Source organism: Rhyacophila brunnea, unplaced genomic scaffold (genome assembly GCF_057557595.1).
Source record: "Rhyacophila brunnea isolate RB1 unplaced genomic scaffold, BYU_Rbru_1.0 scaffold_21, whole genome shotgun sequence".
Classification (NCBI taxonomy): Eukaryota; Metazoa; Arthropoda; class Insecta; order Trichoptera; family Rhyacophilidae; genus Rhyacophila; species Rhyacophila brunnea.
The window spans coordinates 24,307,018-24,334,471 of NW_028232871.1; the positions used below are offsets into that span (position 1 = coordinate 24,307,018).

General features: G+C 37.2%; 1 protein-coding gene across 2 annotated transcripts; it reads left to right on the forward strand.

The window, feature by feature from the left end:
- Nucleotides 1-494: 494 nt before the first annotated feature.
- On the forward strand, nt 495-27,079 carry LOC147070882 (uncharacterized). Of its 2 annotated transcripts, none has more exons than XM_085948700.1 (8): nt 495-776; nt 4,847-5,039; nt 5,838-6,460; nt 7,670-7,880; nt 8,163-8,367; nt 9,842-10,050; nt 21,678-21,845; nt 26,754-27,079. In XM_085948700.1, the coding sequence occupies exons 1-8, from the start codon at nt 576-578 to the stop codon at nt 26,852-26,854; spliced, it is 1,911 nt and encodes a 636-aa protein (XP_085804826.1). In that variant the 5' UTR covers nt 495-575; the 3' UTR covers nt 26,855-27,079. The 2 variants fall into 2 exon arrangements, with proteins under 2 accessions (XP_085804826.1, XP_085804827.1); XM_085948701.1 differs by lacking the exon at nt 495-776 and adding an exon at nt 1,223-1,350.
- Nucleotides 27,080-27,454: the final 375 nt, after the last annotated feature.

Sequence of the window (27,454 nt, forward strand, 5' to 3'; positions counted from 1 at the left end):
TGGCACGCTTCATTTTACTGGTTCTCCGCCACCACTCGCTGTCATATTCTGTCAGTGAGCGCAGTGTTGCCAACCGAACTATAATTATAGTCCATTTTGGTTCGCGTACTATTAAAAAAGTAACATTTTCGTCCGCGTACTAATAAAAAGTAGAGTACGTCAAAAGTACCACAATTTTGAAAAATGGGATTAATTGAATTCGCCGGTTGTGCGAATATTCCCCATTGCTTATTTCATTGCGTTGGTTGTATACTTTAAAAAACTAACGTGACAGTTAATCACGGCGACCTGTGTTAGCATTTTTCGGTCGTAAGAGGTGTGTTAATAAAGCAGGGCATCGGAATTTCTCGAATTCTCCATTCATGTTTATGTGACAAACAAAAAACTTACATTCTTAACACTCCTATAATTTTTGATGAAATACTATAATGTATTGGACCGCGTACTATAATTCGATGACAAAAAGATAGCTGAATTCCAATATGGCGACTGACAGATAGGCGACGACGGAGAACCAGTAAAAAGCACCAAAAGTGTTTTTGTTGTTTTTAAATACCTGTCGGTATTTTGTAATCATGTCTTCAGTAGTCGTGTCGGACGAGGATGCATATCTAAAACTTAAAAAGGAAAATATTCAACTTATTTGTCGGGTGTGTTTAAATAATGGCAAGGACAATACTATGCACAATGTCTTTCATTTGAAATATTGGCTTTTTCAAAAGAAATTGTTTCGATTCAATATTGTCCAATTCCTCCAAGAGCTTTTCAAATTAACTGTAAGTAGAACAGAATATAATCCGCAACTAAAAATCGATCGAATCTGATGTAAAATTCTATCTGATGATCAGTGATGTCCCGTGGGGGTTGGCAGATTGAGCGTCGCTTGGGGGCGGCAGTTACTTGAAGGGCGGCAAACCGAGTAGAATCATTTGGTATATATATGTAGAAATAACTATGTCTAGCCGTGATATACTTAACTGTCATTGCTCTCCCTTTCTCCCCAGTTGTAAAGTTGGTATAGTAAAGGACAGAAATGGTGACATATTCGTTTTATAGTAATAATAAGGAGTTAGTTTTAGTTTCAGTTGAGTATGAGACTTATATTGAGCTGACATCAGTCTCAAGTCCGGGAATAGGCACTAGTGCTCGAGTTCTGATAAGTATTTACGCGTTTATCTGGTTTCGTCACGTTGAGTTTCTCGATATTTTGTGTTATAATAGGAACTTATAAACTGAATTCAAATTTTATGAGTGATTGTGTAAATGGATAATAATTATATAAACAATTTGTGTAAAAATGGCTTTTAAAAAGTCAAGTACACCAAACGCTCGATATAATATCCCAAATAGGTAGGTACTACTAGTAAGTATTTTTGAACAAGTTTCAATACAAAGTATTTTTTTTATACTGGTAGTAAGTATACTTAGTCTTAACCTTTTTACTGCCGGTAGGTGTGTATGTATGGCGGTACCTTGCACGCCGCGAATTTTATTGCAAAAATAAAAAAATAAAATCAATTTACGTTTCAAGTGGTAAAAACGAATTCTGTCTGAGTATGTGACGATATTTCAAATATATGTCGTTGTGTGTTCAATATATTTGTATGTTTAAAATATTTGATTTACGTTAAGGTTATACCTCAGTTGAGGCACGGTCTAAAAAGATCGTGGCTAGGCGATGCGCGGATTGCGGGTCGCGGGTGCAAATGACGCATGTCAAACGAAATATAATTTGTCATATAAATCCAACTTGTGCCCATTTAATGTTCTGTTTATTATTCTATCAGTAACAATAATAATATATTCATTGACATGTTTTCTTTTTAAAGTAAATGTGTAACATTTTTAGTCATCTTTACACGACTTAAGAATTAATATGCCCGTCGCCATCACGAAACAAATTGACGTGTTTCCAGCTCCACGTTCTCTCTCCGAATGGCAGCGAGTCCAAAATTTCGTCGCGCCTATAGTTGAAAATTATTTGCCGTTTCACTGATGTATCACCTTAAATGTTTACGTTAAAACCCGTTTAAAGCGAGATGTCCAAAGACGTCATTTTTGTATGAGAAGCGTTCCGTTCACGGAAAAGTTTGCGTCTTAGGACGTCATTGGCAGCCATCCGGTTAAAAATCAACCAGTTTTCCCACCTCTAGTACACATCGTTATTGTTCTATTCTTCCAACTTGGATTGAATTGATGCATCTTATCGAATCTTGCCTGATAACAATTTAAATCAATTAGAAACAGGAAGAGATAAATGGTGAGGACCAACGTTCCCTCTAATTTTTGTATTGTGTGTTCGGATCATTAACGCATCTGAGCAGTGACAATTTTTGCTTTTGCAAATTGAGTGGCTTCGATAGTTGTTATATTGCACCTTTGAAAATATTTTGCACATTGATGATTGTTCACCCAAAACATCATTCAAAATCATTATCAAGACGTGAATTTGAGGATCTTTCAGCATTTTTAAGCAATATTGGCCACCTAACTTCATAAATTGGTCGAAATGAAACAACATCACTCTCCAAACTCTCTCTCTACAAAAATTAATTATTAGTTTTGTATTATAAATATTATAAGTAAAAAACACTGCTTTTGGCCGAACACTTTTACCGTTTAAGAAATATTGTAAGAACTGTGATGTTTTCACAATAAGGACTACTATGAGACTGTACTGACAATGTTTCTTGCAAGTTGAAATATGTCAAAGACTAAGAAATGTAGAGGACCCGGCATATAGGTGGTCATTGATAAACACTAAGATACGTATCTTCTTTTCGTATACTTTGGCATGCGATAGAACGGGACGGATATAGTGATCCCGCTCAATGTAAAATTTCACTTTCGTGCTCGCGTTAGTCGCACTTGACCTTCGCCTTCCGAGAAATGAGTCGAAGAATAATTGTGCAAGTGATGGTTTCGTGCATTCGAGCAAAACTAAAATCTTTTGTGTGAGGACTGTGCGGGGGATGAAAACATGTGTGCGGACACATTTTGGTAGATGTGCGCGCGCACACCTTACAGGGAACACTGGTGAGGACTACTTACTAGGCGATTATATAATGTTCACCTTTAACCTGTTTTATGCCTTCAGCGAGTTTTCTCACTCTATGAAGCCGTGATCGACAAGCCGCACATACAAATTTAATCAGAGTCATCTCGTCCGGCTTTAAACTCAAATTACTAGCCTCTGTCGATTGATTTGCATAATCTAAAAAATTAAACACACAGTGACATCTGTTTGAATAATTATGAAATACGTGGAAAGGGGAAATTATCCACCAAATTGCATTTTTAATGTGGATGAGACGGGACTATTAGAAACTAATGCCAACACGTACGTTTATTTCCATAGAGGAGAAGAATGCTTCTGGATTTAAAGCATCCAAGGATCATCTAACTATTCTTCTCTCAACTCATTGACGAAACTGATGGTGATAGAGGTGCCATGCGAGTTTGGTGGAAATAATTTAATATATGAAAGCTATCAGAAACATCGACAAAGCGTGCAATGAAGTCACCCAGTCGTGTATGGAAAAGGTTGTTCTGTGAAATTGTTGAAGTTCACTGCAATTATGAAAATGATTTTCAAAATATCATCGAAGAGATTAGTCTTATAGCCATATTCCGAGGCGTCGAAAGTGTTGATGTAGATCAGGGATGGCGAACCTATGGCACGCGAGATGATTTTGCAAAAAAAATCGCAATAAAAAAACTACTTGGCACGTTGAGATACCCGGGGTTCCAGCGGCTAGCTCAGGTGTCCATCGAACCCCGGATTCACAAAACAAGATATTTTAAATTGAGGAGAAATTAAATGAAACCACGTCTGTCTCGTGCGTAACTTGGTATTCTCTTATATTTTACATTTTCTTTACACGTTTACATATTTTGTTTTAACAATAAGTTTCGCAGGTCCGTACATGTTGGAAAAGGGACGCTCACTAACTCTTTTCTCTTTTTCAAACTCCGCGTACCCACGCCGTCCAGCAAAAAGGACTCTCGTGATTGGCCAAATTTTATCGCGTAATGTTTTTGATTTGACGAATCACGAGGACCACCCCGGCGCAGGCGTGTGGAAATTTGAACGTTGCCGGCAAGCGCGGCAAAATTTATTATATTTGAATAAGTACTTATATTTAATCTTAAAATTATCTCTTTCATCCATCATCATTTATACTTTAAAATCTATCTTAATTACACCTCCGCCCAGTAAGTGATTTTCACGCACCGGACGAAGGCCTTTACTCATGAATGAAAAAAATAAAATTACGTAGTTGAGCAAGGAATCAGATTAGATGTTTTATGAAGCCGTTTCTAGAGGTCAGGGTTACGTTTCGACTTATGACTACTAAATGATTATTTTACACCGGGAAAAGCCCACCTGTAACAGGGGTGTATCAACGTAAATATTATTTGGGAAATTTTGGCACGCGTATGTAAAAAGGTTCGCCATCCCTGATGTAGATGATATTCAGACGGCAAACCCTTAACCAATGAAGAGCTGTAGGAAATGGACTGCCATACATCCCTAGAACATGACGTCTCCGAACCTGTTCCCGTGCGAAAGTAAAGTGTTAAAACCGTTGAAAAGGCCCTTTCTCTTCACAATCATTGCATGGAGTTGTTAGAAGAGAACGACGAAGATTACGAGCGAGTGAGTGCTGTAAAACGTGGTTGTAATGCATTACCTGACAGTATGCGATGGCAAATTTTACACAATAAACTTAGAGAAGCTAAACAAGGGAATCCCCCCCATTGATTGTGAAATTTCGCTTATCGCGACCATGTCCGGAACGTATCCCCCGCGATTATCTGCATAGTAATTTTGTTATAATTTCAGTTAAAAAATGACACTTGCTGGCCAAAGATGATTTGTGAAGCGTGCCTTGGTCAAGTTACGAAATCGTATATACTCAGACAGCAATGTGAGAAAACACAGAGAATTCTGCTGAAGTTTTTCAACAAATTTCCACCTGTCGGTGCCGATGTGAAAGATGGCCAAACAGCATGTATGATGGAATGGACTAATTCAGGTGATTTTTTTTTCTTTACACTACTACAGGCCAGTGGCGAGGGGAGAAGGTAGGCTGATAAGATTCAACGTAAATAGTGCACACTATACTTAATCAGTCACACTTATTTGTTTTCATTGAACTATGAATACAACTTGCAGATGGTGCTGGTTAGTTTTTAAAGTTCAATTAAACCCTGCCTTACCAAATCATTATAGTTTAGGTATGCTATGGGCGCGATCCTACAAAAATAGTGCACACTTTTTCAGTCATACTTATTTGTTTTCGTTGAATTGAGAATACATAATTTTACAGTTAGGTATGTATGTTACTGTTAGTTTCAAAATCAGTAACCTCCATTCAATATCAAATCTCGCTCTGTTTGTTTGTAAAATGGAATTAAAACAGAGGGTGATCGCAAAGTTTTTTATATTCATCAGCCACCGTTTTATTAATTTTAACGACGTTGAGCATATTTCATTTTGCTGTTTGACTTTTCTAATCGTTTACTTTCCAAAAAGAAAATATTCTATTTAAAGACCTAAATGTGCTTGACAGTTTTTTGCGATTTTCTCGAAATGGAAGAATTTTTAAGTTACCGACTTGGAAACTAAGAGCGTCAAATGCAGAATGCAGCATTTTCTATTGAAATTTATAATGTCCTGGAAAAGGTTGATAGCTCAGTGCCTAGGAACATTCGTCCTGCAAGTTAAATATGTGTGTTCGAATCCCATTCATACTCATTTATTCAGACACAAAATTATTTCTTTTCATGCTTGTATAATGCAAATTATTTATGATTGTTTTTCCAATTTAAAGAAACCAAACAGAATGAAAGTACAGTTACAACGAATTTCAAAGAAAATAAAGCTTCGGATAAAGGTAAAAAAATTGATTCGAAAAGTGAAGAAAATGCTCTTACAATGTCTTCATGCCATAATGCCCTCGGTGACTTTCGCCCACCTAGCACGATATCCTGTGTCCCTCTTGGAAAACTTAGAGGTGCAAAAATGCCAAAAACTGACACTGTCTTCCCAGCGTCGTCACGGAGGCTTAAAAAAGTAACTGGTCAAACTAATTTTATAGAAAATGATGAAGAAACTTATACAAAACACAAAATTGAACAAGATAATTCTAATATAATCAATGTGAAACAAGAAGGGTTGATTAAACCTGTAGAAAAAAGTAATTCTGATACAATTAATAATACTGATGAAGAAATGATAACTAAAGAGGATTTGGAAATAATAAATATGATATTAAAAAAGAAACCTAAACCACTGACATATTCTATGCCGGATATTCCTGCACGAGAAAAAATGAAGTTATTCTATTCGAAGAAGTTTAATGAAATAGAAGAGAGAATCGCCAAGCTAAGACGTAATCAGGAAGGTGATGCTACAAAAAAAGTGAAAAGTGAACATCAGATTGTGGCAGAACAAGTAAGTATTTAAGCTGTTTATGCTGCGATTACATTATGATGACGTCATGTGCTGTCACATGCTGGTACAGTGACAAATTTAGTCTAGACTAATATACTATGGTTTCGTCATTTCGCAGAATATTTTGAATGATCACTTCCTATCTCTATAAATTCCATTATGGAGAGTGCCAACTCTAATTTATTAGTATTTTGAATTATTAGCCAAGAAAGGTGGTGTTAAAAGATAGCACTTTCAACAGTCAACTTCTTGTGATAATTAACTGCCTGGATATGATAATTATTGTTATATATTTACCTATCACATTTATCACTTTTTGGGTGTTAGGTGATAATAATATGTTAGAATAACCTCGCAGATATAATATGAATATATCCGATCCTCTTTTTGCACGGGGGATACGTACCAAAGACCACCGTGAAAAACAAAACCGTGTAAAAAAAGATAAGGTGCCCATACAAAAATGGTAGACAGGTTCCATTTAAAATCAACTCAAAATATGAAATTCTTGAACTCAAAAAATACATTTTAATAATTAATAATAATTAAATTAAATTTAGCATAGAGAAATGCATTCATTCAGTGTCGCTACTTGATAGTAAATGTACCCGTTTACTGTTGTTTTTCGCTGGCGAAAAATCACTCATCGCTGGAAATATTTAATGATGCTGACGCTGAAGCACGCAGCGCGTCTCTCGTATCGAGTCCGAAGTAACTGACTAGTGGCGTCATGTATGTACGTATGTGGTGGCATCCAGTGACAACATATGTATGCACCAGTGGCGTGCGGTCCATTGCAACGCAATTTTTGGATAAATATGTACATACATACATATTTTTATTCTTTTTAGTTTTTTTAAACTGTGTTAAAGCAAAAAAAATCAGTGTAAATAAAAAATAATCAGTACTTTTTTAAACTGTGTTATTTCGAAATCGTGCAAAAAAAAGCCGTGAAAAAAGAGGATGGGTGTACTAGCTAATTTCATCGTTATTCGGTAGGACGCAGGTGGCTCTTCGCCTCGCATTTTATATTTAATTCAAAAGATTTTTTCTAATAGGTATGTCGGCGCATTTTTGGTAGCCCTAAATAATTGCTTAGTAGGTTGTTCGCCACTGCAATGTACATAATAAAGAAATTGGTTCCTTAAAAAAAGTGCCGTCTATATAATGTTAAGAAACAGAAATTTTGATCGATTTACTTGTTTTTAGGATGATCAGATGTTGGACATGGATACTGAAGCGAACGAGCCCGTGGATGACTATTTTTTTGATGAGTCTGCCTTTTATGAGGAGGAAGAGAAGGGATTGGGTCAGCAAATCTACAAGTGCGCCATCTGCAGGGAGATTCTGCCTTCATTTAATGACCTGTGCGAGCACAGAAAAGTTCACGACCGAAGTATATATCAATGCACAATTTGTGGTTAGTTTGACAGTTAAGACGTTTAATATAAAATATTTTAAAGGTCTATGACTGGGGCAGCATTATATGTATTGTTGACGATTCCTAAAATAGTTCTGAGACCTGTGTACATACAGTAGAACCTCGATCTGATGGACCTCGATATAACGGACAAAACATCCAGTCAAATGTGAAAATTGTTAAAAATATCCTGTTAATGTTTTACATGTTTAACACCAAGTGTCTTGTAAACAATGTTCTGCGCATCATTATAATATACGATAAAATATACGTGTGTTGCAGACGTGAGCTTCGGCATATTGAGCTCCCTGAGGAAGCACCGTCGCGTTCATGTGATGGTGAAGAAGATACTGGGCATCTTCCAGTGCGGCTTCTGCCCTGAGACATTCACGGATGAGCGCACAATCCGCATCCACAACCGCATCCACCAGACAGACGAGCCTAGGTCCCACGACTGCACTCTGTGCCACAAAACATTCTCTCGGGCGTGAGTAGCATTGGGATCCTTTCTATTCCATTTTATGTCTTCACAATCTGAATGATACTGAGATTTTTCTTAGACAGTTTGTGATTTGATGACGATTTGGTGTGTGCGTGGGCAGGTAGGTCTTCATTATACGAATGATACATAAATATTTTAGTGAATGGAAGATTCCGAACACAAAACTTTCACAAAAAGAACCTTAGGTGCCTCTCAGCCATTGTAATTGTCATGTGAAATGATTCACTTCGTACAAATAGAAATCTTCGCGTCAATTTAATTCTATTTCAGGACTCGTTCTGTTTGATTAGGTCATTGGAGTCATGAAGTACAAAATTATTTGCCCCATCATATACAAGTCACTTCTCCAACCCTGGCCATAAACCAGTGGCGAATGGTGGAAGTAGGCTGTTAAGATCCGCCATAAATAATGCACACTAAACTTTGTCTGTCATACATATCTGTTATCATTGAAATAAGACTACAGTTTACAGATGGTGCTGGTTAGTTTTTAAAATTCAATTAAACCCTGCCTAAACCTAACCATAATAGATAGGAGTCAAAAAATACTTGTCTATCTATAGAATATCTAAAATTATGCAATTAAATCATAATAATATATATCTTTGGAATTTTTAAAGATAGAATAACGATGTTCTAACATAGACACCTCGTATCTGCAATTCAATATTTTTGATAGGGGGTAGTTGAAATGTTATACAAAACTATTAAATGATATTAAATAAAAACAAAAATACCGTTATATTAAAAATGAACTAAATTATTTTTGCACTAAGCGTATTTTTGTTTTTATTTAATTTAATAGTTTTTGTATAACATTTTAACTACCCCCCTTTCAAAATTATTGAATTGCAGATACGAGGTGTCAATGTTAGAGCATCGATAATATTCTAGTATGGCTTGGCTTAGGCACGGCTTAAAGCTTAAAGAATTAAAAAACGTACCAACAATATTTATGTAATATGTATTCTTAATCCAACGTAAACAAATAAGTATGAATTAAAAAGTGTGCACAATTTTATCGTATCGCTCAAAGTATACGAAAACTATTATGGTTTGGTTTAGGCAGGGTATAATTGATTTTTAAAAACTAACCAACACCATCTATAAATTATAGTCTTATTTCAATAAAAAACATATACATATGACTAACAAAGTTTAATGTGTACCTAGCCTACCTCCACCCTTCGCTACTACCATAAAGCGATTCACTGTGAACAAAATTTATCCTTACCTTCGCTTTACGTAACTTCCAGATCTATCAGTCCATGATAACATCTGTCTGCCTCACTTCTGTCTTTAGATTGTTTATGAAGAATGCTGGCTGAATGGATATCGTAGCAGTTTAACCATGATGTCATGAGTCAGTCGTGGCGCTTCCGCTTACGAGACGAGAGGGCACAGCAAGTGTGCCGTCAGCGCTAAAAGGATTAAATATTTATTTTTATGTTCTGCGCAGGGTATATCTGGAGAATCACATGATACACCACACGGGTGAATATTGCCACTTCTGTGATGTATGCGGTAAAGGCTACGTGCACAAGAGTGACATGATTAAGCATCAGTGCGTCCACGCAGCCGTTATCGAGAGACCATTTATTTGCGATCATTGTGGGGAGACATCCGCCACTAAAGCCGGCTTGGCTTTGCACATGGCTCTTCATTCTAGTAAGGCTACAAACAATATTATGATGGTTACATTGTTCTATAATGGTTTTAAATAATTACAAGATAAAAAGAACTTTTTATATACCACGTTTTTAAATTTTCTGTTGAATCATATAAACTTGACAATTCTGTGTATTAATAAAAACTTTTTATTGTACTTGATAGAACTACTGAATACATATAGAATACTGAAATGTCATTTTGACATTTCATATTGATTTCTATAGTAACGCACGTATATATTAATAATTTAGTTGCTAGGATCCCCTTAGCAACCAACAATAATAACTTTCCATACAAAACAGAATAAACTTAAAATGAATCCAATTCTGCTTCCTTCTCTGCTTTCTTCTGCCTCTGTCTTCCAAAGTTTCAAATGTCTAGCTCATGGCCCCCACAAGGGGGGAGGCTGACAGGGCTCTAGCCTGGGGGCCCGGGCTCAGGAGGGGCCCTGCGAGGCGAGTTGACCAGATAAGTGAGATAAACACACATCACAAATTTGCTTGAATAGTAAAAAAGTCGCCTGCGGCGCTATTTTCCTTCAGTAATATTTTTATTCAAAATTATGTGGTTGTACGATATACTTTTAATTGTGTATCAATACTCGACAATTCCATAATTCAAATGGATGTATTAAAACAGGGGGGGGCAAACTTTTTGGATGGAGGGCCAAATTCAAAAATTCAAAATGAGCGGTGGGCCGCAGGTAAAATACCATTTTTAGATACGAGGGTGGGTCAATAATTCCTTAGAAAAAAGCATTAAAACAGTTTTTATTTTTGTATTTTTTTTTTATTTCTCAACATAATCTCCTTGGAGCTCAATACACTTGGTTAGACGTTTCTCAATTTTTTTTAAACCGTCAGAAAAATAAGTTTTCGGAAGGTCCTCAAAGTAAGCATTTGTCCGATCGATGACTTCTTCGTTTGAAAAAAAACGTTGTCCTCTTAGCCATTTTTTTAAGTTTGGGAAAAGGAAAAAGTCACTGGGGGCTAAATCTGGTGAATACGGTGGGTGGTCGACCAATTCGAACTTCAATTCTTCAATTTTAGCCATTGATCGTAAACATGTGTGAACACGGGCATTCTCCTGATGAAAGAGGATTTTTTTCCTGTTTAAATGAGGCCGTTTTTCTTCAATTTTGTTTTTTAGCTGGTCCAATAAAGATGCATAATAATCCCCTGTTATTGTTTTTCCTTTTTCCAAATAGTCAACGAAAATAATTCCACGTGCATCCCAAAATACAGTAGCCATAACCTTACCAGCTGATTTTACGGTTTTCGCCTTCTTTGGACATGGTTCGCCTTTCGCAATCCACTGCTTTGACTGTTCTTTCGTCTCGGGAGTATAGTGGTGTATCCATGTTTCATCTACAGTCACAAAGCGACGAAAAAATTCATCCGGATTGCGTTGCATGAGCGACAACAGGGCTTTAGAGGCCACCACCCTATTGCGTTTATTGTCGACTGTGAGCAAACGCGGCACCCATCTTGCAGAAATTTTTTTCATGCCCAATTTGTCATGTAAAATAGAAATGACGCTACCTTTTGAGATCCCTGTAACCTCAATTATCTCACTCAACTTTAATCTTTGGTCACTTAACACCATATCGTGGATTTTATTGATCATTTCTGGTGTAGTCACCTCTACAGGACGTCCTGAGCGTGGTTCATCCTTTGTTGATGTACGACCACGTTTAAATTCATTTAACCAGTTATAAATAGTTGCAAGTGAAGGAGCAGATATGCCGTGAACTAAATCCAACTCATTTTTTATTTCCTTTGCTGTTAACCCTTTTATATTAAAATGTTTAATAACAGCTCTAAACTCAATTTTCTCCATTTTTGTAAACAAGCAATTTTTTTTTTAAATGTACGAGAAACACACAACAACCCGACCAATCTGATTGAAACTTCGCAGCATACTGAATCGGTAGTGCCGCTGCATGAAAACAAACCGCTTGCAGTACTAGTCGCGCCACCTGTCGGCTTTTCTAAGGACTTATTGACCCACCCTCGTATATACTATTTATTATCACGAAAAATAAACATTACAAAAAAAATTAATGAGAAGAATGAAACTGTTGACCATTTTTTTTAAATTCAGGTGTTAATTTTGTAGTTGATATTCTCAAAACTGCTTGTAAATGGACATCGGAGATATTTGATCGTAAAGAATTTTTATTGAGGTTCATGATCGAAAATGTTTGATCACATATATTATAGGTTGATCCTAAAATAACGAACATTTTTCTTGCATAATCTTTAAGTTGATCGAATTTGTCTGAATTAAGGGCATTGTAAAATTTAGAGATTTCTTCACGATGATGCAATTCTCTTAAATCAGTGTCACACTGCAGATCAATAATCTCAAGTGTAGCTCTGTCGGTACACTATCAATATCTATTAAAAATGGATTGCGTACTATTGCTAAACAAATTTTAATCTATTGTCAATATTTTTTAAAAAACTATAAAAAAGTTATTCGTAATCAGAAGTACAATTAATGATGGCGGGCCGCAAAAAAATACCCGGCGGACCGCAGTTTGCCCCCCCCCTGTATTAAAATATACAAAAAATCACTTATTATACACAATAATTTTACTGCGTACCTACACCATTTGGAAAATGCTACTGTAGAGCGTCACACTGCCTTTATCTTTAGTGATAGGTAGGGGGTCCGCCAAAGATCCTAGGCTGGGGGCCCGCTTCAGGATGTGGGGGCCATGGTCTAGCTAGTCGGGAAGTTAGTTAAAAATCTTCAATCGTCCAATACAAATAAAAAAAAAATTGTATTGGACAAGCAAGAATACGAGCTAATAAAAACGTGGTAAAATAAAGTGTCTTGTTAATTCCAGTTCTAATTTGTTGCAAGTGCCTTGGATTAATCGAATTTAAAAAAAATACAAATATATATGATGTTGGTAGGTATGTATACACTTAGGTGTAAGCCAGTGTTTCCCAAAGTTAGCGGTAGTCGCCTCGGATGCAACGTGGGGGTTGGGGGGTAATATTTTAATTAAAAAAATGGTCAAACAAAAAAAATGTAAGTTATACATACCAATATGCGGTCATTACTACCGACATGTCTTAGCAAGCGAGTGTTGCAAGCAACGTTCCCTCTAATTTTTCTATTGTGTGTGCGGATTATCAACCCATCTGGGTTGGTGTCATCCGGTGCGGTAAATTTGCACCCCCCCCCCCACAAACACAAACATACAATTTCTTTTTTAATGACAAAGTTTAAAATTGAAGTCAAAGTATAATTATAAATATGATATATAAGTATAATTGTACTATATATTATGTAACTTTGCAAGCAATCATATTGTTCACTTGAATTGTTTGTTACGTTCACTAAACACACCTGTAGTTATTTATTACAAAACATGATTATTATTGACTTACATGATTATTTGTATGATAAATATTTTAAGTAAAAAACACTGCTTTTTGACACAAACACTTTTACCGTTTAAAAAATATTGTAAGAACTGCGGTGTTTTCACAATAAGGACTACTATGAGACTGTACTGACAATGTTTCTTGCAAGTTGAAATATGTCAAAGACTAAGAAATGTAGAGGATCCGGCACATAGGTGGTCATTGCTAAACACTAAAATACATATCTTTTTTCCGTATACTTTGGCATGCTATAGAACGGGACGGATATGGTGATCCCTTCTTGAAACTTTCTTTTACGATATTTTTGTGTGAGAACTGTGCGGGGGATGAAAACATGTGTGCGGACATATTTTGGTAGGTGTGCGCGCACACACGCGCACACCTTAGAGGGAACATTGGTTGCAAGTTGAGTGTGTTGGTTGAACCCTGATTTTACATGCCTGGAATTCATGTTTTAAAACTATTTGTATATTATACTTCTTGTTATAGGTACTGTTTCATTTTAGTGTACATATTATACTTAGTACATTCAATACCCAGTTTTATGTTTTTAATTTCCCGCAATTTACGTCAGAAATATTTGAGGTTCAATTAAAATTATTGAAATCAAAAATGTAATTTAATTTAAAGCAATCTATTGATTGCATGGTAATCATTAGAATGAATATTGAGGTGGTGGCGCAGTGCAGTGAACATCGACAAGGTTACATAAAACGATTGGTGGGCGATCTTTTATTTTAGTGAATGTGTTTCGACTCGAATGTTACAGTCGCTTGTTGCTGACATTTTTCCTTCTTATTGTTTACATCATTTTTATGTAAAGGTGTGAATTCAAATCCAATTGTAACACAAGAAGATGCTAAGGATCCAAAAAGCTATTTTACTATTATTTATGATGTAAAAATTAATTTGTAATATAGTTTTATTTAGTACTATTAATACGCAAAGATCTCTTGAATAACACACCAACTTCCTATTTAAACGCCGTTTTGTTGATTTTTGACAGTTTTCAATTCGATTTGTGCAATCCCAAAATTACTTCAATTTTAATTGAGCATAATCTTCAAGTAATTAATATTATCAGAGATATTATATAGTATTCAAATACGCGTTTTCTATCCGATACCATACTTTTTCATGTCTTTCTGTCCTGTCACAAATTAACTGTAATGTCGTTTTAATACTTTCTATATTATATACTCGATATAACACAGATCACTATTATTATTCTACAAAACTATTTAAATGTGAAATCTGCACACTTGTGTACATATAAGTTTTAACAAAAAATAAATGTATATATCAGGGATGGGCATACATGAGGTCAACAAGAGTCATATTCTGGATTTTCATATATATAAAGAGTCACACCATAATCACGTTCTCACGTAGTATTAAATACACGAATTCAAATTTAATACGCGCATCTTGTCACTTACAACATTTAGAGAGGACAACTTGTGAAAATACCACTATAATAGGGAAAGAAAATACCTATAATTATATCAAGAGATACTGGGAGCCGTACTTAAACCAGATGAGTCTGGTATATATTATCCTCACTAATAACTATGAAAATATAATTTGATAATACTGATACCTCCACGTTTCTACGGGCATGGAGGACCCCTTAATAGTAAATCACGAGCGAAGATATGGATGCCACATTCATGTTTCTCATATCCCGCCAAAATCCTTCCATCGCCGTTTTATGCATAAAATGCTCTTTAGTAATCAACTATAAATGTTGCTTCTTTTGGGCTCAATTCTTAGAAATCTCTGTAACTTTCAGTCTGCCTGCCAAAAAGGTAGCTTGGACGACCCTTACGGTAAAACCCAGGCAAAAGCCAAACATTCGCCGCATGCAAGAATGATAGAGAGGGGTGGTCGTTCAGGGGTAGATTGAAAGAGACAGCGATAAAGCTCAAAAGAAGGAGAGCTAGCCGCAACACTGCAGGTAGAAAGTTAGTTAGCGGAAGACTCCCAAACGCGACAGGCTGTGTGCCCTGTGGGAGCTTAATTTTTAATTGACAGCCTAGGCGCCCATTTTTAATAAATTTAGGGCTGTTAAAAATTTATAAAGTGTGAAATTGTTAATGTGTAGTAATATTGTGTTGTGTATGTAATGTGTGTTGTGTAATTTTTTTGTGAACCTAACTAATTAGGTAATAAAACTTTCGGCAACGATTTGTGCTACGAACAACGTGCGTTCATCATTTTTCCATCCCGTCAATCCTGCATTTACCCCCAACTGACAAGACCTACCGTGCACTGAACGTGCTCTACCGGACTAAAAACCAGCTACTATTGACCGCCTTGAACTATTCTGAGCTAGTCGAAGGGTGGAAGCTGGTCGTGTGTCTCCCGCGTTCTGCCGACGGCACGCTACGAGGGCCTCATTGACGCCCGGTTGACCGGCGAGTCGAGCTCTGAGGTCGGATCGGCCGTGCGGCCCCGACTCCCCTCCCTACCCGGACTTCCGGGGTGTCAAGTTTGGCGAGCCCAACGTGGACCTGTGACAGTACCTGTCATTTTGACAAGTACGTGTCAGAAATAGGGCAGTGAAGAACCGAAGGAGCTTCACCGAACCGATATCCTGAAATGAAGAGTCAGTGCTAAATTTAGTGTGCTTAAAGCGTTTGACAGTTGACGTGGACAGTGACATTTTGACATTTGTGACAGTGGGAGGACGGTTGTTGTGGTTGACGACTGTAATTTTGACGTTGGTGGTGTTGTGATAGTCCGCCATCTTGGGACGGCTGAGTCTGTTGACATCCGCCATCTTGGATCGGCTGTGAAGGTTGTCAACTGTCACTTTGACGTTTGTCGTGTTGTGATAGTCCGCCATCTTGAAACAGCTGAGTCTGTTGACATCCGCCATTTTGAATCAGCTGTGAGTGTTGCCATTTGTTACTTTTGACAGCTGTCATCTGTCAGTTTGACAGTAAGACATTTTTTTTCTCGAGTTTATATTTTTCTGTTGATTTTGCAATACGAACAATTGCCAGTGCGTGCAAATAAGGATCAATGACACTAATAATAAATTTTAAATACTAAATTTATTTTTAACTATACGATGGATAACTGCGATACGGACTTGATGGGAGTTATTGAGTGTACCGTGCAGTGTATCTGCGAGAAGACGGCGCGGACCAGGAGGGATGCCGGCTACGAAATGTCCGTGGAGAGGCGTGGTACGCCAGCGCGGCGCGGACGACGCGGTAACAGACCGCCACACAGCCGGTTAGCGCCTATAAAGCTCTAACTGGAGAAGATGACGAGGAAGGAGACCCCCTACGGAGGAACGACCAGGCCAATATAAAACTTTCATTTTAATTCATATTTCATATTGTTGTTTATTTTCGTATTGTAATGTTTGTGTATTGTTATCATTGCAGTGTATGTCTTATTGATGTGTCATTTTGTTGTTAGACCTACAATTTAACTACAGTATATGCCGCAGTTTGGTACTGCATTAACCTATGTTGTCGAACACGACGGAATAAAATAGAATAATTAAATATTAATGACCTTATTCACTCAATTAAGATGAGATGAAAAATGTTGAAAATGAATCTTAATTCTCATTTATAAATCTACCTTGGCCAGGTTGATGACTCTGTATTGCGTATTTAGTACGGAGATTAGTGTACTAAGTATGATAACCATGAATACTTATTTTAAATTTTGTTTTGTAAGCACATTTTGTTAATTGTATCCCTTGAATTTTGCCTAGGTTAATTTACTTAATGACGACTCATGTATGAGCGTGTGACGAGAAGTAATAACGGTCGTTAGCGAGGAGCGTTTGTTAAGGAGGAATGGAGGTATTGGGATGAACTGCCGTGGACCGACGGAATAGGTTTTAGCTACGCGCATCTTCTTACGGGGCGGTTGACTAGATGATGGCGCCGTCGGCTGGTTGGTTGACTCGTTGAGGTAGGACCATGCCTCTCGATCGGGGATTGATCGAGGAGGCATCTGTCGTCTCTCTGTCAGGATTAAGGCGAGCCCATGAATGTAGTGACATTGAGCACGAGTGCCAGTGTGCGCAATAGAGTAGTGAGGCGGAGGGTGTCGGTGTGTAACGAATCTGTTCGCGCCAGGTACGCCATAATTGTGTTTGTATTTTATTTGTATTTTCTTTGTGTCACGAGTCAACAGTCGATCGCGGCCGGATATTCTAGTAATGGATGGTGTGTCCCCCACAACTATCCCGTGAGTTGGTGTCGTGTGATGGGGACAGATTTTTGAGGTCTAACGGACGTGAATTCGCAGCATCTCTGTGATAACTTAGCGCGCGTGGTAGATAACGATATGCCTTCAGCCGTGTCAGAAAGGACGCATGTATGTACGCATGTAGATACAGGTGATGAAAATAGGGTACGATTTTTAGTGTGCGCATTCGTTAGGTAGGAATAGTTGTGTTAGGATGAACTGCCACGGGTCGACGAGATGAGTCTTAGCTACGCGCCTCATCTTGCGAGAGCCCACTGTGGAAGTAACCTGCATCTAGGTAATGGTACCGATCGTGAGCGGGAGACTTGTCGTGTCGTGTGTGTTGAGAGGAAGCCTAGATCGCGAAGTGTAGTGCCGGCCGAGTGATTCCGCCGTGCATGAATGGGTAGCGAGGCGAAGCTAAATTTGTTTTTTTTTTATTGTGGCACCTTGGTTTTGTCTTCTGTCGGGAGTGATCGACTGAGAGGCGCCGTTCGTCACTCCGGCGAGTGTGTGGGAGGCCGGCTCGTACGCCTTCGGTAAGACCCTCTCACCCTTGTGTGAGAGTCCGTTGGTAAACCCCTGTCGGCACAGACCCTCTCACCACCGCAGGGGCCGTTTTTCGACTCTTCGTCAAGATACGACTGGCGGAGGGCGGTATTGAGGTGTATTTTTATTATGTGTTGAGGGTCCCTTATCGATCGGTGGCCGGATATTCTAGTAATTCGATATGCAGGGTCGGAATGCCACAACCCTCTCGTGAATTGTATGTCGCTAAGTGAGGATGAATCTTTAAGGGCTAGCGGACGTGAATCCGAAGCATTGCTGTGATTACTTAGCGAACGTAGTAGATAACAATGGGCTTTCAGCCATGTCAGAAAGGGCGACACTTCAGCATTCGCTCGCTTAGCCGCGAGGCAGAATGGCGTCGTTGTGTCTACCCGAATTACCAGAAAATCTAATTCCATTTTAATTTTTTTTTTTAATTAGTAGTGGGGGGGTGAAGTAGCGAAAAAGTGCAGTAGTGTAGTGTTGAAGTAGGCGATGAGGATAGGCCCTCAGAGGAGCTAAAACGGGCGATGCTCCACCATCTACTCTTTCGAAGAAGAGTGGATACGGGTGGTGTGGAATCTACCCTTATAGTTAGAAATTCAAGGTATTTATATAAAGGTGCAAGGGGAGGCCTTCACCGAGAAGGATATAAATCGAGGAGGTTTCAGACCACGGAAATCGGTGGGGATAGCCACCGTAGACGTACGCGACCTAAAACGGTGCGTAGAAATAAACAGGTAGAAATTAAAATAGCACGGACTGCCGCCATACGAGTCGAAAACGTCGTTGACGCAATCGCTCGCAACCTAGCGATGTGGGTACTTCAGTTACCCGCCTTCTTCTTGCGGTTCGAAACGTAGGTAGGAAGCTTGCATCAGGGTCACCTCATGGCGGAGGGACGGGTTTTTAAGGTTTTATACTTTGTTTATTGATTGTAATTGTGGTTTTCATCCTAGTTATGTCTTGAATTTCTGTTGTGATTTAAAAATATGTTGTTACTAGCGTAGTGAGGCAGGAATGATAGAGTTTTACCCAGAAGTCGATTGCTGTTAAATTGTCTTCTTTTTTCTTTTATTGTAATGTGTAATAGATGTTGCTTTGTGATTATGCCTGTCAAAACATAATTTCTCGCAAATGTAGCGTCACCGAGTAAGAATACCGGTGTGCGTAATTGGTAGCGAACTGAAGGTGATGAGCCTGTAACGATGTCGTTCATGCCAGATTCCACCTTGTAAGATTGTGCTTTGTTTTTGTAACCGCTACTTAGGTGACAGGATAAACTGAGGCTGGTTATCACTGTCCACCGCGGGGGCGCTGCAGCGAGGTATACTCTGCTGGTGGTTGAACGATGGGGGGCGATGTTCACGCTCTGAGCATGTGGGCGAGGGATCGACCACGCAAAGGTCTGTCTGAACCACTCGCCTCAGCTAGGGGCGTCCGTCGACCCTCCCTCGGGATATGAACGGTGGGGGATAGTCTCGTTGGTAAACCCAAAATAACTGTAAACGGTTGGGTGTTGCGACCAAATGGCGAGGACCCAGAATAACCGTGTGTGAGTGCTGCTTAGTGCTTGTTTATAACCATGAAAGTTGTAAGCTTAAAATAGAAGTCGCGAATGTAGCTGCGTCATGGAGACTCGTGACGTGTGCGAAATGTAGCGAAAGGCATTGTTTAAAAAAAAAAAAAAAAAAAGAATATATTTTTGTAATGGAAGAGGGTCGTTATTAATAAGATTAATTAATAAGCTCTTCAAGCAGGATACGGAGGCGGACAATGACGTCCGGTCTTGTAATGTAAATTCCTTATAGATACGAATTATATTTCATGTCTGAAAAAAAACTATGTGAACTTAGGTTGCTCATGGCGACGCCCCGATGCCTTTCTTGAATTGTAATGAATTACTTGCGAGAATATAATTGTAAACTGACCCTAAGAAGGGCCCGTTATATGTAAACTTATTGAGTTTGGTCATGTCACCGTCAATAAAGTAAATGGGGCAAGGGGCACACCGCTGTGTTGCGGTAATACGAGCGAGGATGGAGGGACGATGGCGGGAAACAGAATGGGCACTTCGCTCGAATCTGAATGGGGCCGCTTGATACCTCCACGTTTCTACGGGCATGGAGGACCCCTTAATAGTAAATCACGAGCGAAGATATGGATGCCACATTCATGTTTCTCATATCCCGCCAAAATCCTTCCATCGCCGTTTTATGCATAAAATGCTCTTTAGTAATCAACTATAAATGTTGCTTCTTTTGGGCTCAATTCTTAGAAATCTCTGTAACTTTCAGTCTGCCTGCCAAAAAGGTAGCTTGGACGACCCTTACGGTAAAACCCAGGCAAAAGCCAAACATTCGCCGCATGCAAGAATGATAGAGAGGGGTGGTCGTTCAGGGGTAGATTGAAAGAGACAGCGATAAAGCTCAAAAGAAGGAGAGCTAGCCGCAACACTGCAGGTAGAAAGTTAGTTAGCGGAAGACTCCCAAACGCGACAGGCTGTGTGCCCTGTGGGAGCTTAATTTTTAATTGACAGCCTAGGCGCCCATTTTTAATAAATTTAGGGCTGTTAAAAATTTATAAAGTGTGAAATTGTTAATGTGTAGTAATATTGTGTTGTGTATGTAATGTGTGTTGTGTAATTTTTTTGTGAACCTAACTAATTAGGTAATAAAACTTTCGGCAACGATTTGTGCTACGAACAACGTGCGTTCATCATTTTTCCATCCCGTCAATCCTGCATTTACCCCCAACTGTCAAGACCTACCGTGCACTGAACGTGCTCTACCGGACTAAAAACCAGCTACTATTGACCGCCTTGAACTATTCTGAGCTAGTCGAAGGGTGGAAGCTGGTCGTGTGTCTCCCGCGTTCTGCCGACGGCACGCTACGAGGGCCTCATTGACGCCCGGTTGACCGGCGAGTCGAGCTCTGAGGTCGGATCGGCCGTGCGGCCCCGACTCCCCTCCCTACCCGGACTTCCGGGGTGTCAATACGACACTGGTACTTATCTGTCAAACTAAAAGGAGATTAATTTTCATTTGTTTTCTTTCGCAATCCGCTTATAAACGATAACTTTATTTGACGTGTTAGTATATTTTCAAATTTCGTACTGCAGAAATCAGAGAAAACATCGAAAAATGATATTATGACATTTCTATTAATAATAATCTATCCACTAATAATCAATTAAGACATTTATTGTCATATGAATTTACTGTATTAATATTCATTAGTAATAATAATGGAGAGTTTTAACACTACTACCAATAAATAATTTCAACCTTAATATGGGAAATTACATTGTACATATATTTATATTTCATATGTTTTTGTCGGATTGTGTGTATTACATACTTCCATAATATTATAATACAGGTAACCCCCCGTGCATCGCGGGGGATACGTTCTGGACATGGTCGCAAAAGATTTAAATTGATTGATGATTTGCAGGAGCAAGGAGCTTGATGTGTTTAATATGCAACGAACAAATGGAGAGTGATGAACAATTGGCGAACCACATGGATGATCACAGAAATGAAAAAATATATTGTTGCAAAGTTTGCCCTGAAACATTCTATAAGAAGTCTACTCTCCGGACACACATGAAACGTCATCCTGGTAAGTTTTTTTTCACTATTTTCGTACTGGGATGATTTGATATAGCTATATATTTAGAACAGAACGATTGCATGAGTCATCTGAGGTTCCTGGCTAGGAAACCTTTTCTACTGGACTGACCAAGTCATTTTGGATTGTGGATAAATTTGTCAAAAACTTCACTCCAACACAGGATAGATTATTAAGATGTCCCATCGTTGTGGACCGAGGTTTTGTATCAGGTTACTTTATGACTTCACTGTCAGGCTATTTTGTCAGTTTGTTTTCATTGAACTAAGAAGACAAATTGCAGATGGTGTTGATTAGTTTTAATAATTTCCCTGCCTAACCTAACCATATATATAAAAAAATAATCTTCTATCTATAAAATTATGCCATTAGCTAAATCATACATAATGAATTGAGATATTTTATAGATAGAATAATATGTTTTTATCAAAGAGATTGGACTCCTCCTACAGAGGGAGCACACAAATGTCACTGCGTACTCGTTTTGTGAACCAAAGTTGTATCCTAATGAAATTAGGTACACTTTGCTGCAAATGGACCGACCGTACTCGGACATAAAAACGCCCCACTGAGTATTTTTTTTATCAATAGTTCAGCTTACAACCAATTTATGATTAGCGTATTTTCATTATAAAAAGTTCCCGCGGTAAAAACTTTATTAGGATTCAGGGTAAGAAAGAATAATGCAAATGGAAGTATTTTATTTTTAATAGCAATACAAAAACACAATATCTTGAAAAATTTAACACAAATCAGTTAATAGCAAATGGGTAAATCTTGGAATAAAAATATGGTCTTGTTTTTACATAATGTTCATAATAATATATAAAATAACATAGTATTATTGTTTAGATAAAACTGTTAAATACAAAACACAAATAATATGTTAAAAAATAATTATAAAGCTAATTACACACCAAAAAAGAAGTTTATTATATTACCTATTTACACATGTGTATTTTGAAAGTATTTTATGATATAAAAATATAACATGGGTTGGTTTTTGACATACTTATTATTGTTTATAAAATTACTTGGGTACTGTTCGGTTATCAGGAATACAGCGGAAAACACATTTTGAAAATAGCCGATAAACTGGATTTATTGTTAGGTTAACCTAAACAAACCTAACCTAATGACACGAACAAAAACGCCGACCTTCAGTTAGTGTTTATGGCAGAGTATGGTTTAACGACATAACTATACAAATCTAGCCTTGTAGTCAATTCTACTTCTCAATAGCCGTGCGACAACCTCACGACAAGGTACAAACAGAATATATAAGTCCCATGGTTCTAAACTATGGAAGAAGCAGAGAAGGAATGGTCGAAAAAGACCATGAACAGGTAACCAGTAGCGTAATCGTTTAGTATTAGGAAGTAAAATGTATGTTGTTTACCTTTTCTTTGTAAATGTAATAAAATTTTACGTAAAAAATTTTCGCCTCCGAAAATCAAGAGTGCTCCAGTGTAATTGGAACGCTGTGACCACAGACCTCGAAATGTCATGTCGTGAAATTCAAATCGATCTATTTTGGAAATAATTTCCGGGAAATCTCCATTAAACTTAGAAAATAAGTTATGGGAGAGATTGTTTACGTAAAATTTAGCAAGTACATGCTTCAATAACTTTTATAGCAATAATGGAAGTGTGTGAAAATTGAAAAAGAAAATTGAATATTTATAAATTTATATACTGTATAATTGTAAATAAAGAATTTTAATAGATCGAAGCTAACTACCGTTATAAAAATACTGTAAACGCGTATCTATATCTATAGACGCGTAATTATAATTATAGATTTTGTTAATGCTATAACTCGCTAACTATAATGAATATTGTAAAAGTAACAATTGGAAAAACTTAAGATTCTGGTATAGATGGGTTTCTACCCATAAACAATAATAAATCTTAATTGCCTCCTAAGTAATAAAAGAATCAAATACTACAACTAAAAACACAAATTGACGCGTGACCTTGAACCTTAACTGAATTCTGTTCGACTAGAATTTACGGCCCGGCTGTGTTGAGTTGCCAGATAAAAATAGATTCAAGGTTACGTTTAGATTACTATGGAAAAGCCACTATTAAAGACTAAATAAATTTGTAGTCGCTTGTAATTAACATCTTGTTAGGATTAAGCATTTATATATTTAAGTTGAAATGTTAAGTATAATATTATAGTATTTTCACATAATAATGTTCGTCCGAAAGGTAAATATCGAATGAAACGTTTTCTGCGGGACCGAATAGTTTTATTAAAAGTTAGTAAAATTCTATTGGCCTAAAAAGGCCAAGAGTGGTGGAAAGGACTAGTACGTGGGTGTCAACCTTTCATTTTGACATTTTAAATTTAAAGACTGCCATTCCCTTATTTAATACCCGAATACCTATTCCGATACCTCGTTGGAAAGCTAGAAACTTTCCCCTTCGTTCGAACACGAAAAATCATATAAAATCAACTATTTTGCTTACGTCATCGCAACGGCGTATTTAAGGGACTTGTTCTAGAGGGTGCTTGAAACACCCCTATTGAAACTTTATTTTGTGAAAATAAGGTAGAGTAATTTTAACCCGATTTAATTAGAAGATATCTCTATTAGAAAGTTGCCAGGAACGGGAGATATATGTAAATTTATCCCGTGAGAGAAAGATATACATCTGCTATCCCTTACGGACTGTTTCCTGTTAAACCTCTATCCGAAGGGTATAAAAGGCGACCACTTTTCCCGTAAGATTATTAGTTTCTACACTTCTCACCAGCGATCTCCTACTAAGCAGCAGTCCTTCCGCGGATACGAGATACGGTTCTCAGTAACATTCGTGAAATTTACCTACAATAAGTCCCCATCGACGGGCAAAAAGTAACGCGAATATCTCGTATCTGCCGGTCGTGACGTGTGCCGCAAAACGTAGCGCGAATAACACGTATCTGTCGGTAGTGACGTCGGCCGCTAAAACGTAGCTCGAATACCACGTATCTGTCGATAGTAACGTGCTCGCGGAGTAATTTCATTTTTCATTACTCATCATACGAGGTGACGTAATCGAGATAAATTACGCGATTGGATTTGTTTTATAAAAACAAATTAATAAACTCAGTCTGTAATAATAAATTTTACAAATCTTTTCGGGATTATAAAATAAATTTTTGAAACTTTATTAAGTAAACATAATCATAAAATAAATTTTAGTAAACAAATTCATAAACATAAAAACAAATTTTAGTAAATAAATTTGTAAACATTAAGCAAACCTTTTGTAAACAAGTCTGTAAACACAAATAAATATTTGTAAATACACTGAGAACATAAATAAACTTTATAAACAACAATAAAATAATTCTATTCTTTTATAAACCTAATACTGTGTGACCAAAGAATAATTTATATTTTCTTTCTTATGGGAAAATATTTCATGAATTAAAAATATCCAAAGAATATCTGCGTATACATTCTCTGAATTAGGTGTGACTTTTTGGGAATTTGTGAAAGATTTCACAGAGATCCTATAGTGAACAAATAAATAGTTTACTGATACTTTAATGAGATTTAATTACGGGAACAATGACAGTTAACCTTATTGTGTGACCGTGAACTCTGGTACCTGGATAAATTCGGCACCACACCAGCTGAGAGTTTTATTCGGGAATTCAAAAGTTGTGATACTACAAAGGAGATCCACCTCTCCTAGTTCATCACTAGTCTCCTCAGTGACGGCCCGGTAGCATTATTGAGCTAGCCGTGAGCCGGGTCATGTCACTAACCTAACCCAACCTAACCCAAACTAACAAATAATCCAGTATATCGGGTATTTTCAAAATGTGTTTTCCGCTGTATTCCTGATACCCGAACAGTACCATTACTTGTTTACAATATAAACCTATTAGACACAACATACAGATAGGTATGTTGACAATTTGATTATATAATTAATTATAATATTTTATCTATTTTGCATATTATTAATTTATAATAATTAATATAATTAATTTTAAAAGCTTATTAACACCATCTGCAATTTATATTCTTAGTTCAATGAAATCAAATAAGTATGATTGACAAAGTGTGCATATTTTTTTTCGAATCTCCATTCATCGTCACCGGTAGACAATGATCATTTCAAAATGATAACACGTCACTCATCGATACAATTTAATTGTAATTGACCCATATTTTTAAGGGTGTCATTGACTGATGTAAATGTTAAGATTGTATAATTATAATATCATATCTACCGGAAATTAAATCGTCGAAGTGGTGATATATTATGGGTTAGCGAAATCAAAAATTCGAAACATGAGTTATTGACGTCGAAACAGAAGTAATGTTACAATTGTTTGAAATGTTTTTATCCTATGTGAATATATCGAAGTATTAATGTGAAACAATCATCCGGAGTGGTTACGTGTGAATAGGGATTGCAATACCGAATGAAAATACGTATTTTGGTGTTTCCTATTGAATACCGGTATTTGTAAAATAATTGAAAAAAGTATATATCTACTAATAAATATAATATAATATGTAAAAATCTCTTTGGAATATTAATATTTTATAGCTTGTGTCATTACTGGTTACAAGGACGATGAAGGACCACGAACGTAAACCAGACATTCTGTAACCTGAAAAAAAAATTAGTCCTGTTAAGCTTTTTATGTTAGTTAATACATTTTGTTTCCACTGTCAACACCGGATATATCGATATTGTCAGATTTTTAAAACTGGTATTTTGGTATCGAAAATACTGGGATACCCGGTATTCCGGCAATCCCTAAGTGTAAAATTTTCTCACTCTTAAAAATTTGTTTGCACATAATATGAGTGATTAATTTTTGATCATAATTAGAAGGAAACAAACTCATGCGTGAGATTAACAAGGGTTTTTTCTTTTTTACAGTAATGACTGCACAATGCTACTTTTGTCGTTTGGTATATCCGAATGAAAGCATTCGCGACCATCATATGACCGAGGCACACTCGGAATATGTCGATCCTTGAACCGACGGCTGCTTTTCTGTGATCATTCATCTGATTAAAGTGTTTCAAACAAGTGACCGGTTGCCATCCGGGCGAGGGTGAAGAAGTCTAAGATATTGGAAGGAAGGTCTCTATCAGGATCATACATTCGTTTGACATTAAACCTGATTTATTTGGGGTGAACTTCACCATGCACCTAAAGCTAGAACTATCAGGATATTCAATTATAAAAACTGGCAACATACAAAAGCATTGTTTCAATTATATACCTGTCATTTGTAGTTCCTTTCCAACAAACTAAAACCAAAGATACCTAACTCAATAATGTGTAAAATTCAGAAAATAAAAAAACCTTGAGGTGGCTTCAGTGTGGTTCTGATACATTGGATTTTCTCAATGATGTAAATCGAGAGGAAAAGATGTTAACTTCCGGATTTACATTAAAACTTTTCAGAACTTAGTAATGCATCTGGAGCATTTGCTCCTGAGAATGTGGTAAAGATTGTACGTGTAAAGGCCGCTAAAAAACGATTTGACGTTTGGCACGCGTGAAAGATGATTGGACGCGACTAACCTCACTCTTTCCGCTGTTCGCTACGTGACTTTAGACACAGGATCTTT